Raw genomic sequence first — 15,218 nt, 5'->3', positions numbered from 1 at the left:
CTTTCCCTTTTCCAAAACATTACTCTCCTATGTATTCTTATCTATCTTATTACACGATTTCAACTGTTTTATTATAAGAGAACTTTAATAGTTAGCATATTAATTTTTCTCATTTTCAACTTTGTAGCCACTTTTTATAATATTGCAAATTATGTGTAGTCCTTGCTTGTAGAATAAAACTTTCTGATCAATGCCTTATTCTTCTCTAACACATGCCGTATCTCATATTATAGATTTCTCAATGCTTCACAGAATAACAATGCTCTTAGCTTTTATGATAAGATCATGGATGGTTTCTTGCGAGACCATATTTTTATACCTGTACTAATTGATTCTGATATACATAATATTAATGGTAATCATGTTATCCAGAGATGCTTGCAGTATCTTACCAATGGAGACAGTAAGGTATGCTTTAGTTCTGTGCTGTAGATTGCATCATTTATTGCCTAAATAAAATAGTTTACTGTATCCCTTAGTCTTTTTGAACATAGTTATAATTTTATAATAAGAAAAGAATTGAATATTTTCATAAAAATGTCCTAGAAGATGACAGTTCATAATTATTGATGGCTTATTATATGATCAGAATTATTCCTTCGAGAATAACAAAATTAGTTCCTAGTTTGTCTTGTCTAATTCATTCCAAATTTGGCAGTTCATATTTGTTGCAGCTGCAAAGTACTGCGTTGATATTGCAACACATCAACATGGGTGTTGTGTTATTCAAAGATGCATCGCCCATGCTACTAGAGATATCGGGAAAACCTGGTTGCAGAAATTTCTGCCAATGACTTCTTCTAGCTCAGGATGTATTTGGGTAATAAATCACAATGGAAAAGACTCAAGACAAACCTTTTTTTTTGCATAACATATAAGATTCTTTATACCAGTAGTATACATGTTAAATGCTATGGAGGGCTGAGTTCTAAATTTCTATGTATTTGCCATCAAGGGCTTGTTTAGAATATCGTGCCTCTCACCTTTTATTCTATATTTTTTACAACTATTTTGGCTCTCCTTAATGCATGATACGTCTGAACACTTCAATTTCACAGATTCATTTTCATACAATCTTTGTCCTTGATATATAAGATTATTCATCTGATGAGATCCACCCACCTTCTGAGAGTTGAGCCATCAAACCTTCTTTTTTTTTTTTTTTTTTTTTTTTTTCATTGTTAGTCTTATAGATGCACCCATATTCATCACTATGACAGAGGATTATATTTTAATTTGTTAGTTCATCATTTCTGGCTTAACTAAGACTTTTTGTTTATCTGTTTCTGTGCAGAAATTATGTTGTTCAGTTCATATTGGAGCTTAAGATACCATCTGTGATATCCAAGTTAATATCTCACTTTGAGGGTAACTTTGTGCATCTCTTAACGCAGAAGTTCAGCAACCATGTCGTTTAAAAATGCCTTATCGTATGCGACTATAAGGTCCAGTCAAAGATAATCCATGAACTGGTCTCTGCAACTCACTTTGAGCAGCTGCTTCAGGACCCACATGCCAATTATGTTGTTCAAACAGCTCTTCGAATTTCTGAGGTAATTATTGACCATCAATCTGCATTTTTCATTTTTATTATATTGAATTGAATGCATTATTGTTCCGACACCATTGAATCGAATGCATTATATATTCCCGCGAGAATTGAACCAACTGGACCGGGCATGTAAGCATACCATCCATTGTAACTTACTCAGCAAAAGTAAAACACATTACTCTTCTCTGATTTAGTATTTCTGAAAGATTTATAAGTATAAAATTAGAACTGTTATGTAATAAGACTTGGATATTCATCAGGTGGGCATAGCAATTGCAATAAGATACTCATTGACAATGGGAGCATTTTCAGTCACACCAAATGGACCTGAAGTTTTATTGCTTGATTACCCCAGCCATCAAAGACAACTACTCCCTCTTCTTGCAAAGACGTAAGTAGCTGTGTCTGCATTTCTCCTCATTGCCCTTTCCTTTCTACTTGTGTCACGTTTTATGTCACAATTTTGATTCTATACTTGGTTAACCGATGTTGTTAATAACTAACTAAGCCCTCGCCATACCACTGTTTTTGTTATGACTTTTTCTTGCTCTTCTAAGTGAAAATTGCTTATCAACACTGTTCTTTTGCTGCAGATATGCCATGAGCTTTGCTGCTAACTTCTTGAAAAGGATGTATGTGAAGAAGAAACCTGAAATGATCAAAACCTTACATGTTGTTTCAAGTGCCTTTAAGGCTACCTTAAGCTCGCATAATATGCGAACACTTCAGGTAGTAGCAGACATCACAGTTGTGATCAAAATGTCTTGTGGAGTCCATTTTTAACTTTTATTTTAGATTAAATATTATCTTGTGTTTATAATTTATTATTTTGATGAAAGTATTGAGATTGATTGATATAAAATATTGTATTGATAGTATTATATTGAAAGTGCATTGATAATATTGTGTTCATAATATTGTATTGATATGTAGTTTATGAATTTGGTGTACAAGATTTTTAAAATAATTGGGAATTTTAAAAATAATAAATAATTTTTTTTTTTGTAAAAAAGTAAACCATCCGCTACCCTTTCTTCCCAGAAAGGGTAGTGGAAGATTACGAAAAAAAAAAAAGAATAATAATAATATGCCCTACCCTTCTACAGTTAGAAGGGTAGTGGATACTCAACTTTCCGCTACCCTTTAAAAGGGTAGCGGAAAGCCCAGGACTTTCTGTGACCCTAACATCCGCTACTCTTGTACAAGGGTAGCGGATAGTCATTTACAAGGGTAGCGGATGTGTATTTCTGTACTAGTGCAAGTATTTGATACCCATTCTGATTCCGATTCCCATGTGCGAATCAAACACACCCTTACTTTTATTCAAAAGGTCTCACAATGTAGAGATATTGGATCTTTTAAGACAAGTTAGGCATATTCTGAGAAGAAGTGGAGATATTTTTATTTTTTTAAGGCAACCATACACGGTTATTTTATAGATAAACCAGAATAGAGTCAGGGGAGACTGAGTCCAAATACAAAGCTGTAGACTATTCTGAAACTGTAGAAGCTAAGGTATGAGCTAATAAATTCTGAGATCTAGGAATAAAATTAACTTAGCAAAAATCAAAAGTAGATATGCAAGTCTTGCAAGCATCAACGGCATAGCCGATGTATGATCAGAGGGGGGGGGGTCCTATTGAGGACAGATAGCAGTGTAGAGTCTGACAATCCGTGTAAAGTCGGACGGTGTGCTCGCCACGGTCCCGTAACAAAGATAAAACCTCCTTACACGCAAAAGCCTCGCCCATGAGTGGGGAAAAGTAGTCTGGTAAGGGGGCATTGTACGCTGCAACGAATCTTCCATCGGGCTCTAGTAGTACAGCTCCTACTGAGGACGCATTCGTAGCATGTTGGTAGCCAGCATCCATATAACATTTTCGTGGGGCTGCGGCATGGACGGTCTCCGGCAGAGATGCGGTCTCGTCCGGCAGTGGCGGTGGCGGCAGTCCAGCAGTGGAGGCGGCGACAGTTACATCGTCGGCAGCCGTGGCATGGTGTACGGCTTTCCACGCTTGCATGTTGGCTACTGCGTTGGCAACAATTTTTCTGGGCAAAGGTAAGCAAGCATCCCAAACCGCTCCGTTTCGTGCTCTCCATATATGATAAAGAATTGCAGCTGCATATATAACCTCATTAGTGTCTAGAACATTTAACATTCCACTAAACCACTCATGGAAAACATTTGTCACAATATTGGGGAGTGGAATGTTAGATAGCGCCCATATGGAGTTAGCATAACCACATGATACTAAAGCATGCAATGTGTCCTCTTGCATAATTCCACACATGGCACAAATTGGATCCACATCCATCCTCTTTATAAGCAAATTACTTGTGGTGGGAAGGATGTTGATAAACAATATTTTTAGTGTTATTTTAAATAATCTTTTTATAGTTAAGTTGCAAATAATTGATTAATTCTTATCTATTTTTATTTATTATTGCTATAATTAGTTTTTAGTAATATTATTTAATTTTATGTTTTAATTATTAAATTTGTTTAGTATTTGAATTCTGTTAGTCCTTTAATTCCTTGATCTTAGTTTATTATTATTATTATTATTATTATTATTATTATTATTATTATTATTATTATTATTATTATTATTATTATTATTATTAGGTTAGTTAATAAGATTGTATCAGCATGTTTGGAGTCCATGAAATAGCGATTCTTCTCCCTTCTTTCCGCCAATGGTGGTCGACGCACGAGAGAACAGAGGCGCGAGCTCAGCGAACAAGAACCAATCTTCCGCAGACTAATTCCTCTGGCGATCTGAGCGGAGAGCGGAAGACCTGTGTAGACACAGAAAATTTGAACCCGATAAATGGACTGATTAAAGTGTTATTGGGCCAATGTTGAGAATGATGATTGGGCCAATTTGATTAATTGGATCATAGAAATTAATTTAATTTGATTAGTCCAATTGAGTTTGATTTGGGCTATTGAATTAATTAATTAGTTGGCCCAAGCCCATTTCATATTTGAATTTAAATTATAATTATAATTTAAATATAATATTAACTTTATTATATTTGGATTAGATAATTATAATTTAATTTGAATTTGAATTAGATTATACGATAATGAACCTGGACTTGATTCTGGGCAAGGTTCATTTTCTAATATAATTAATTAATTAATTAAAGGGGGAGTTTGTTGAGGAATGTTGGTTAGGCTTCTAGTATAAATAGAGTCTCCATTTCATTCCAAAACACACTTGAAAGCTTGAAGAACTTGAAGACTTAAGGAGTTGAGAGCATTTGAAGAGCCTGAAGGCATTGAATAACGCTTGAAGATTTGAAGGCATTTTTGTTGATTTTGCAGGCAATTTGAATCTATTGCAGGTACTTTGGAGCTTTGCAGAATTGATTGTCTCGAAGATCTTGAAGTCTTTTGAAGGCATTTGAGGATCTTAAAGCAACTTGAATCCATTGCATGTGTTTTGAAACTTTGCAGGGTTGATTACTTCTAAATTCTTGACGCTCGTTGTTGGGAGTTACGCCACTTGAATCCCGGAAGCTACGCCACTTGAATCCCGGAGGCACGCGCCAATTGAATCCCGGAGGCTACGCTACTTGAATTCCGGAGGCACTTCCATAGATAACGTCAGTGAAAAATCAAAGGACTAGACAGAGATTTTGTACATGTATTGAATTATACGCACGCTGTACACGGAATTTTGTGAATATATACAAAGTTTGCTTTTTTGTGTTTACAGATTTTGGCACGCCCAGTGGGACTACTCTGCCTCTCATCTCTTCACTATTGATTCACGAGCTCAACAAGGAAGGAATCTAAATGGCATCAAGAAATCCCTCCTCCAAGATGACATATGCTCAAGTTACCCGCTCCAGGGCATCATCTGCGGCCGGTTCCGGTGATAGCCAAGGCGTGGGAGGATCAATGACTCGAAGCCGAGTGAGGAACCTAGGGGTGCAACTCCACGAGGCCCAGGACATTGCCTGCCACATCGTCCGAAGGATTGACAGAAACTCCACTATGTCACGGAGAGCTGCACATGACAAAGGATCATTCTCTACAAAGGAAACTGTTGCTGACCAGAATCCTACAAGTGAGGGAGCTCCAAGCAACAAGAGTCCTGCGAGCCCTATTCCCCCGAATAAAACTCCAAGCAGTGGAAGTTCGTCGCAGTCGTCACTTCTGCAGAGAACCTCACCGGAATGGAATCACATATACACAATTATGCCCGCTATGACAACGAACGCGGCTTCGGTGGAGGAACAACTTGCAAACATCACTAAATCTCTCGAGGGGATAGCTGCACTCATGCATAACCAAGAAAGGCGGATCAATGAGCTTAGCGAAAAGGTTGAAAGCGGAAGAAACGGCGAAACAAGTCGGGCTTCCGGGAAGTAGCCTCAAACCCAAGGAGATGAGATTGATGTCGAGTCCCCGCGCCATCAAAGTAGGCCAGGAATGGAAGAGACAATCTCTCGCCCACCACCCGCCGAGAAGAGTATTCTAATTTCTGAGGGCATGATACCCGTCGAGCAGTTGAACGACTACATCATGGGAGCAATTAAAGGGAAACTCGAGGGAAGACAATCTTCATATACTTACACTAAGCCATATACTCAGAGAATTGAAGAAATGAAAATGCCGCTGGGCTATCAACCTCCCAAGTTCCAGCAGTTTGATGGAAAAGGCAACCCGAGGCAGCACATCGCCCACTTCGTTGAAACCTGTAATGATGCAGGAACATACGGAGATCTCCTCGTCAAGCAGTTCGTCCGCTCTCTGAAGGGCACTGCCTTTGATTGGTACACAAACCTGGAGCATGGTTGCATTGATAGCTGGAATGATATGGAGCGCGAGTTTTTGACCCGCTTCTACAGCACCAGGAGGACTGTCAGCTTCTTGGAACTCACCACTACCCACCAATGGAAAGGTGAGCGTGCGGGCACTTACATCGAGAGATGGAGGGAGTTGTGCCTTAACTGTAAAGAGAGGATATCACAAAGCTCCGCAATTGAAATGTGCATCCAAGGGATGCACTTCGAGCTCTCTTATATCATGCAGGGAATCAAGCCTAGAACATTTGAAGAACTATCCAGTCGTGCTCATGACATGGAGTTGAGTATTGAAGCCAATGGAGGGCTCGGCATGTCAAGTATCCCTAGCTCATCCAAGGCACCTATAAAACAAGAATTCAAGAAAGGGGGCAAGCCCTTCTCGAAACCAGAAAAGAAAGAGGCCATGAACGTAAAAACAGCACCAATGCGGGTTTTTGCCAAAGTAACTGAAAATCCCAGGCTAAGGTCATTTTCCCGCCCATCTTGGGGTACTAGAATCATTGAAGAGATGCAGCAAAAACAGTATCCGTTCTTGGACTCTGATGTGTCACCCATGTTTGACGAATTGTTAAAGCTTAAGTTGATTGAATTACCGGAGATGAAGCGTCCCGAAGAAGCTTCTAAGGTGGACGACCCCAACTATTGCAAGTATCATCGTCTCCTCGGACACCCGATTGAAAAATGCTTCGTCTTTAAAGATAAGGTGATGAGACTTGCTCGTGATGGAAAGATTGAGCTGACTGATGCAACTGCCAGCACCAACCAAATTTCATGCGAAAGGTTCGCTCCGTTAGTTGAGGAGAGTGATGAAGAGGATGGGGGCAAGCAATACAAACGCCCGCTTCCATTTATTGTGAAACATGCTACGAGGCAACAGCCGGAGTTACCACAGGTCAACCCGGTATGCGAGAAGGATTGGGTAATTGTTACCCGCAAAAAACAAAGGAACAATGCTGGACATGTTAGATCTTTGAAGAGAATAACGAAGCAATGGGTTGAGAGAAAGCCAGCAAGGGACCTCGCCTATGACACAAAGATGAGAGGACGTCCCGGCACGTCTCGAACACCAGTTGCCCTGGCTCAATACATGCCGAAGGCGCTTCCTCCGCATGGGACAAATATTCCTGGAACTCGCTTGAGTATTAAAGAGAGACATGTTGAAGAGGAGGAATGTTCATTCCCCGTCATTGAGGGAGGTGACGAGGTTCAAGTCCACAAAGCTGCGTCTTATACCGCCGAGATAACTTTTAAAGATGAGGATCTATTGCTTGGTGGTACACCACATAATCGTCCGTTGTTTGTTGAAGGTTATGCCCGCGAGCAAAAGATTAAAAGGATTTTGATTGATCAAGAGTCGGCTGTGAACATTCTGTCACTCCGAGCTATGAAAGAACTTGGCATCTCCACCGATGAGCTCTCTCAAAGCCGCTTAATGATTCAAGGATTTAATCAAAGCGGACAAAGAGCACTGGGTACCATCAGACTCAACCTCAGGATCGGAACACTAAACTCAAGTACACTATGTTATGTGATAGATGCAAGGACGTCGTACAACTTGCTGCTGGGCCGGCCTTGGATACATGAGAATGGAGTAGTTCCCTCATCCTGGCACCAATACCTCATGTTTGAAAAAGGCGGGGTGATAGAGAAGGTAGTCGCTGATGAAACTCCCTTCATTGAAGCAGAATCATACTTTGCAGATGCAAAGTTTTACTTGAAGAAACAAGTTGTAGAGGAGGCTGAGCAAAGCAATGTTGACACGCCTCTTGATCCGAGGTGGAAAGGCAAGCAAGTTGTAGACCAAGCTCATTGCGACAAGGAACTTGTTCTCCCACTCGCAAGGATTGAAACATTAAAAGCAGCAGCTCCAGGTAAATCGCTTGAAGATGAAGCTCAAGTTGGGGCAAGTCAAACAGTGCCCGCTAAGCGCACTGGCGGCTTTGACCCTAATGCATATAAACTTCTATTCAAAGCTGGATATGATCCCAAAGAGCCACAAAAGCTAGGGAAACTCATCCCAGAAGCTGGTGGTAAAGGCAAGTCAACTCAGCAGGAGCCGCATGAACGGAAAGGATTGGGTTATGTTCCCCCTAAGCCAGTGCGAATATTCATAAACAGAGCCACAAGTAATTGCATCACTTTTACAGATGAGGAGGAAGGTGACAAGAAACAGTCTGTTTTTGATAGAATCGGAAATGTAGAAGCACGACAATCAGTCTTCCGCAGACTTGGGCCAAATCCCAAATCGGCTAAGAGAAAATCAGTACATGACAGAATTGGGCCTACTCAGAGTTCGAAGGAGCAAACCAACCCTCCTACTGAAATGGAACCCTCAAAAAGGCTCAGGTGTGTCGTTCCATCTCGCATGAGAAGAGAAGTTAATATCCATGTCTCGTGTGGTGAAGTTTTGAAGGTCCAACCAAGAACCATTGTACTCACCCAAGTGCAAGAAAGAAGTCAAGAAAACATTGATTCAAGTTGTGAGGCAACACCAAGTCAAGATGAGATGGCATCGTTATTTCATATAACATTATATGATGAGATTCCAACCGAGGGTGAAGATGCAGAGGATGCGCCTCAAGAGCTAGAAGAAGGGGTACAAGCCGCAGTGTACGAACTAAAAGAGGTGGATCTAGGAACTCCTGAAAGTCCTCGACCTATCTTCATTAGTTCACTCCTTTCCAACGAAGATGAAGAAATATATGTCACACTTTTGAAAGAATATATTGATGTATTTGCATGGACATACAAGGAGATGCCAGGGTTGGACCCAAAGGTAGCCGTGCACCGCTTGGCAGTGAAAAACGGGTGTCGCCCGGTTAAACAAGCTCAACGGCGCTTCCGCCCCGAGCTCATTCCCTCAATCGAATCAGAAGTCAACAAGCTTATAGAGGCTGGTTTCATTCGCAAAGTTAAATACCCAACTTGGATATCCAGCATTGTGCCTGTGCGCAAGAAGAATGGCCAGATCCGCGTATGCGTAGACTTCCAAGATCTTAACGTTGCATGCCCAAAAGATGACTTCCCGCTCCCTATCACAGAGTTAATGATAGATGTCGTAACTGGACACGAGATCATGTCATTCATGGATGGCTCATCCGGTTACAATCAAATTCGCATGGCGCTAGAAGATGAGGAGTTTACAGCGTTTCGTACGCCAAAAGGTATCTACTGCTACAAAGTGATGCCCTTTGGTTTGAAAAATGCAGGTTCTACATACCAAAGGGCCATGCAGACCATATTTGACGACATGCTACATAAATGATGGAATGTTACGTAGATGACCTGGTTGTGAAGTTGAAACTTCGCACAGATCACATGATGCATCTAAGACAAGTCTTTGACCGCATGCGGAAGTTTCAACTCAAAATGAACCCCCTGAAGTGTGCTTTCGGGGTTGCTGCTGGAAAATTCCTTGGGTTTACTGTTCGACATAGGGGCATTGAGATTGAACAAGCAAAGATCGACGCTATAATGAAGATGCCTGAGCCAAGGAACCTTCATGAGCTTAAAAGCTTGCAAGGGAAGTTGGCTTATATTAGAAGATTCATATCAAACCTAGCAGGAAGATGTCAGCCCTTTAGCCGATTAATGAAGAAGGGTGTCCCGTTTGTATGGGATGAGGCCTGCAAGAATGCATTCCAAAGCATCAAGTCCTATTTAATGAAGCCGCCTGTGCTGACTGCTCCAATTCCAGGACGCTCGCTGATCCTTTACATCTCCGCCCAAGAAAGCTCTGTGGGTGTTTTACTTGCGCAAGAGAATGATAATGGGAAAGAAAATGCCCTTTATTATTTAAGTAGAATGATGATGCCAAATGAGCTCAAATATCTGCCAATTGAGAAGTTGTGTCTGGCCCTTGTATTCGTCATCAGGAAGCTCAAGCATTATTTTGAAGCACATACAATTCGACTAGTTTCCAGGGCAAACCCAGTGAAGTATGTCATGGCAAAGGTTGTTCTTTCCGATCGACTTGCGAGGTGGTATTTATTATTTCTCAACAGTTTGAGATCATTTATGTACCACAGAAGTCCATCAAGGGGCAAGCCTTAGCGAATTTCCTAGCTGATCATCCAATTCCTGCCGAATGGGAGCTGTCCAGTGACCTACCTGATGAGGATGTGCTTGTGGTTGAAGTTTTACCTCCATGGAAGATGTACTTTGATGGAGCGGCACACAAAGAGGGGGCAGGCGCGGGAGTTGTCTTTGTTACGCCTGAAGGGGAAGTGCTTCCTTATTCATTTACCTTGACGGAACGCTGCTCGAACAATGTTGCCGAGTATCAGGCACTCATTTTGGGACTTGAAATTGCAGCTGATATGAAGCAACTAAGGGTTAACATATACGGGGACTCCAAACAGATTATCAACCAAGTACTTGGGGTTTACGAAGTAAAAAAGCCAGAGTTGATCCCATACAACAGTTATGCAAAGACGCTCCTGCATTGGCTAGGGGATGCTACGATGGAGCACATTCCAAGGAAACATAATAAGCAAGCCGATGCCTTAGCTGATTTGGCTTCAACTATATCACATCCTATAGATGAGGCTCGGCTATGAGTATGCCAAAAATGGGTGATCCCTCCAATCTTCGAGGACGATGGCTCTCTTGACGACATTGTTGAACTCCCGACTGCTTCGGTCAATGAAGTAGATAAAGAGGATTGGAGGCAATCATTGATTGACTACCTTGTTGATGGGAAGTTACCTCAAGACCCTCGTAGGAGGGTAGATGTAAGACGTCGAGCTCCTCGTTTCATATATTTCAAGGATGCGCTATATCGGCGCTCGTTTGATGGTGTGTTTCTTCAATGTTTAGGCGAAGAGGAATCTTTACAAGCGATGGAGGAGGCTCACTCTGGAGTGTGCGGTGCTCATCAGTCTGGTCCTAAGTTACATTTTCACATCAAAAGAATGGGTTACTACTGGCCTACGATGGTGAAGGATTGCATAGACTATGCACGGAGATGTCAAGCATGTCAATTTCATGCAAACTTTATCCATCAACCTCCTGAACCGCTGCATCCGACGGTAGCATCGTGGCCATTTGATGCATGGGGCTCGATGTGGTTGGTCCTATTACACCCAAGTCATCAGCAGGGCATTCGTATATATTAGCAGCCACCGATTATTTCTCAAAGTGGGCTGAAGCAGTGGCTTTAAAGGAAGTGAAGAAGGAAAATGTTGCAGATTTCATCCGAATTCACATTATCTATCGTTTTGGCATCCCTTGGTATATCCTAACCGACAACGGGAAACCATTCGATAATAAATTGATGGATAAAATCTGTAAACTTTTTGAGTTCAAGCAAAGAAATTCATCAGCTTATTATGCAGCTGCAAATGGACTTGCCGAGGTTTTTAACAAAACTCTATGTAATCTACTAAAAAAGGTGGTGTTGAAGTCAAAACGTGATTGGCAGCAAAGGATGGAAGAAGCACTGTGGGCATACAGAACTACATACCGTACACCAACACAAAGCACTCCATACTCACTGGTTTATGGGGTTGAAGCAGTCTTGCCTCTTGAACGCCAAATACCTTCTCTAAGGTTAGCTATCCAAAAAGGCCTTACAGACGAGGATAATGTAAAGTTGCGGTTGGCAGAGTTAGAAGCTCTCGTTGAGAAGAGATTGTAGGCCCAACAAAGTTTAGAATGCTATCAAGCTCGAATTTCTAGAGCTTTCAACAAGAGGGTAAGGAATCGCTCATTTCAGGTTGGTGACAAGGTGTTGGCGGTTCGTAGACCTATCATTATTACAAGGAAAACTGGGCACAAGTTTACTCCAAAATGGGATGGACCTTACGTGGTACAAGAAGCATACTCAGGGGGTGCTTACAAGCTAATTGATGAAGATGGTGTGCGAGTTGGCCCTATTAACGGGAAATTCTTAAAGATCTATCATCCCTAAGCACACAGACTACATGATGAATGATATCCACCAAAAATGCAGCACGTGGTTAAACTGCTAATGCATCTTGCTTGTCTATGGGTGGGCCCAAGTCATAGACGCTCCTGACCCGCACGAGCTTAAACTATGTACGGTGAACGGCCCTACCTATTCAAATGGTCCTTTGAACTACGTTTGACTTGATCTCCTTTGCAGGAGTACGTAGGCAGCTTAGAAACACTTCCTCTTCTAAGTTCAGTCGTAACTAAAATAAACCCATTGTGTCCCCTTTATGTCGCGTTTGTTCGAATAATGTAGATGTATTGGAGATGGGTCATCTCTGTTCATGTTGTAATTACGGGTGAATTCTTTTGTCAGATTTCTATTAGAGTGACTCGTTTGGATTTAGACTTAGTTGCTTCTGTTCATGCTCAAGTTCAATTACTTTCCTCCGAGTATACTTTCTTTTCTTACACTTGTAATCAAGAAAATTGTTTGCAAGTATTGTTGAAAAGATAAGAGAATTCAAGTCGTATTCAAGTCTTGTTTCCAAGTATAAAACTCATGCGTTATACAAAAAAAAAAAAAAATCTAAGCAAAAAAAATAAATAAATAAATCTAAAGTATTCTAAAGCTCATGAGATCTTCCTTATATGCTTCCAACTCTCTTTTGATTGAAGTAAGCTTTTCTTCATCTTCATCTGTCAACGTGGGGCAGTCTCGAATACGTTTAACTTCCCCCTCAGCGGTGGTCACGGCCTTTTGCGATGCGTTATGTTGTTCTTGAGCCTTCGTCACACGGTCTTGGAGTTTCGGGTTCTTGGCTTCAATCTCCTTCAACTCTTCCTGCGCATCCTTTATCGTTTTCTCCAGGAGGGCTTTTCGATCGGCAACGTCTTCGAGTGTTTTCTGTTCGTCAAGAAGAAGCGTTTCGGTTTGAGAACATTTCCGTTGAGCTTCTATAAGGACACCTTGCGTTAGAACTAGCTTCGCGGCTTGGGTTTCAACGGGCAGTGCATTCGAGAGCTGCGACCACGCCCGATCGTAATCTTTGGCTTTGTTAAAGAACTCGGCCACTCGTCGCTTCAATATTGATAGGTCCACCCCGTCCCGTCCCATTTCTTGGAGTTGTCTTTCAACGCTTCCTTGGAAAGAAGAAATTCTTTCAGCTGGAATCTCATTAAGCTTCCTGCAGATACTACCCCAAACTCCCGCAATGAAAGCCATGTATTGTGATATAAACGACTCCTCGCCGGGGAAGATAGAGGCTTGGGACGGCTCTAGCTGCGTCTCCTGAGGAGTTGTGTTTAAGGGCAACGTCGACTGGTGGGATTCTACCTCGAGGTCAAGGGTATTAGAGCGTCCGCCACTTTGTCCCATTGAAGACTGGTGATTTGATGACTGGACATCGTTGCTAACATGTGGCTCGGCAGGATCCTGTAAGAAGTAGTGCATGTACATTAACAAAGGCTAAAGTCCAACGATGTACGAAACGGAAGAATTTGGGGAAGTATCTTAACCTGGTTCAATGGTCTCCCTCTAGGCCGTTTCCAACAGCGATCTTGGTCGTCATCACTACCAGCATCCACGTCCGAGCTTCGCTGCCTCGCTTGCTCCTCCCTGCTCCTTCGAACGGCATGTCCTGAGGCTCTATCCCGAGATGACATGTCCTCTTGTGCAGGTGTTTTTTTGTTCCTTGAGGTGGTCAATTGGTCTCTTTGTTCTTGAGTTCCTTCCTCGCCAACAGGTACGTTTGGGTTTCCGTTAATGGCTATGTCTGTGAAATGATTCTCGAGAAGGTTTGCACTCACATCGATCAACCAGGCCTTGTACTCGTTCGAAAAATGCTTCTTTGGAGCAGCCGGGCTCATGGGAAATGTCGCCCTGGATTGGGAGTTGATATTATCATATTGGCGATGAAGCCGGAATCCTTCGGTGAGTGAAGCATAACGGACATCCTTCGCCAACAGGCCGGGGGCATATGCTTGATAGAATCCAAATTGACGACTGAAGCGATGCGGCATGTAGGGCTCAGCTTTGCATTGAGACCCTTGGCGCAAAACGAGGAAGCTGGGGCGCAAGCATATGAAGTACTCAAAGTCTTCCCTACTCCCTCTACGGTCGTCGTAAAATATATAATCTCTATTATCCTTGCGGGAGTTGCAGAGCCACGAAACGTCCCCTTTGAATATCTTCTTGCGGGCATCCATCTCGGTGTAATACCTTGCACCACCTTCTCCAGAATTAGTGACCATCTTTGGGTTTGCTAACGTGAGGCTGGGGGTCTTAAAGTGGGTTTGGTAGTAAGTTGCTAGCTAGCCGTACACGTAATGGATTGGAAAAGGATCTCCTATTTGACCAGGAGAGTGAGATTCCGAGATTGAGTTTAAACCAGAATAAATACTAGCAAGTACTAGAGCCGCAAGACATATCTTATCTCCTCTAGCCATCATGCATGCTATCTTGAAAGTCTCTAGGCAAATGGTTCTTGTTGGTGTACCTGGTAGGACAAACACGCAAAGCCAACAAGATAAAAACGCAGCCAAGTAAGCTTCCTTTCAAAACGCCGGGAGATGCCTAGTTCGAGAAAGGGCGTCCTGCTCACATCTAACCACCTGATGGATTTGTTAAGTTCTCCGCTTGGGTTGTGGGTATTCTTTGGCCGGGATTTCCTGTCCTTTTGAGATGCAGGTGGAGGATCTGGATGTGTTCGCGGTTTTCTGCACCAGAAGTCAATCCATCGCGATGCTTGAACAAAGGGGGTGCCATTCTCTTGCTGGTTTAAGAGATAAAAGGCCTCGAATAAGCTTGCACAACACTTGTTTGGACCCCTTTTTTAGGTCCAGGGCACTCGAGATGTGTTCGTCGTAAATGCCATCGGACAGTGGTAGTCCCCCAAGAACATGCAAATCCCGAGGCAATATGCTCACCTCACCAGACGAGGTGATCAGGGTG

At 42.2% G+C, this 15,218-nt stretch overlaps 1 protein-coding gene and 1 long non-coding RNA gene across 2 annotated transcripts; one reads left to right on the top strand and one right to left on the bottom strand.

Annotated features, from left to right (window-relative positions):
* Positions 1-761: 761 nt before the first annotated feature.
* Positions 762-2,369, top strand: LOC109166694. Its single transcript, XR_002051707.1, has 4 exons — positions 762-820; positions 1,295-1,553; positions 1,813-1,943; positions 2,146-2,369. It is a non-coding gene; the product is annotated as an uncharacterized LOC109166694 (long non-coding RNA).
* A 638-nt stretch (positions 2,370-3,007) lies between these two features.
* LOC109166651 lies at positions 3,008-3,867 on the bottom strand. The gene is made up of 2 exons (XM_019315543.1): positions 3,277-3,867; positions 3,008-3,091 (listed from the first exon to the last, which is right to left on the bottom strand). Exons 1-2 carry the CDS (start codon positions 3,865-3,867, stop codon positions 3,008-3,010), a joined length of 675 nt encoding a protein of 224 aa, XP_019171088.1.
* Between the last annotated feature and the right edge of the window lie 11,351 nt (positions 3,868-15,218).

This window comes from Ipomoea nil, unplaced genomic scaffold, assembly GCF_001879475.1.
Source record: "Ipomoea nil cultivar Tokyo-kokei standard unplaced genomic scaffold, Asagao_1.1 scaffold3104, whole genome shotgun sequence".
In the NCBI taxonomy this organism is placed as follows: domain Eukaryota; kingdom Viridiplantae; phylum Streptophyta; class Magnoliopsida; order Solanales; family Convolvulaceae; genus Ipomoea; species Ipomoea nil.
This window is presented reverse-complemented; position numbering and strand designations above follow the sequence as displayed.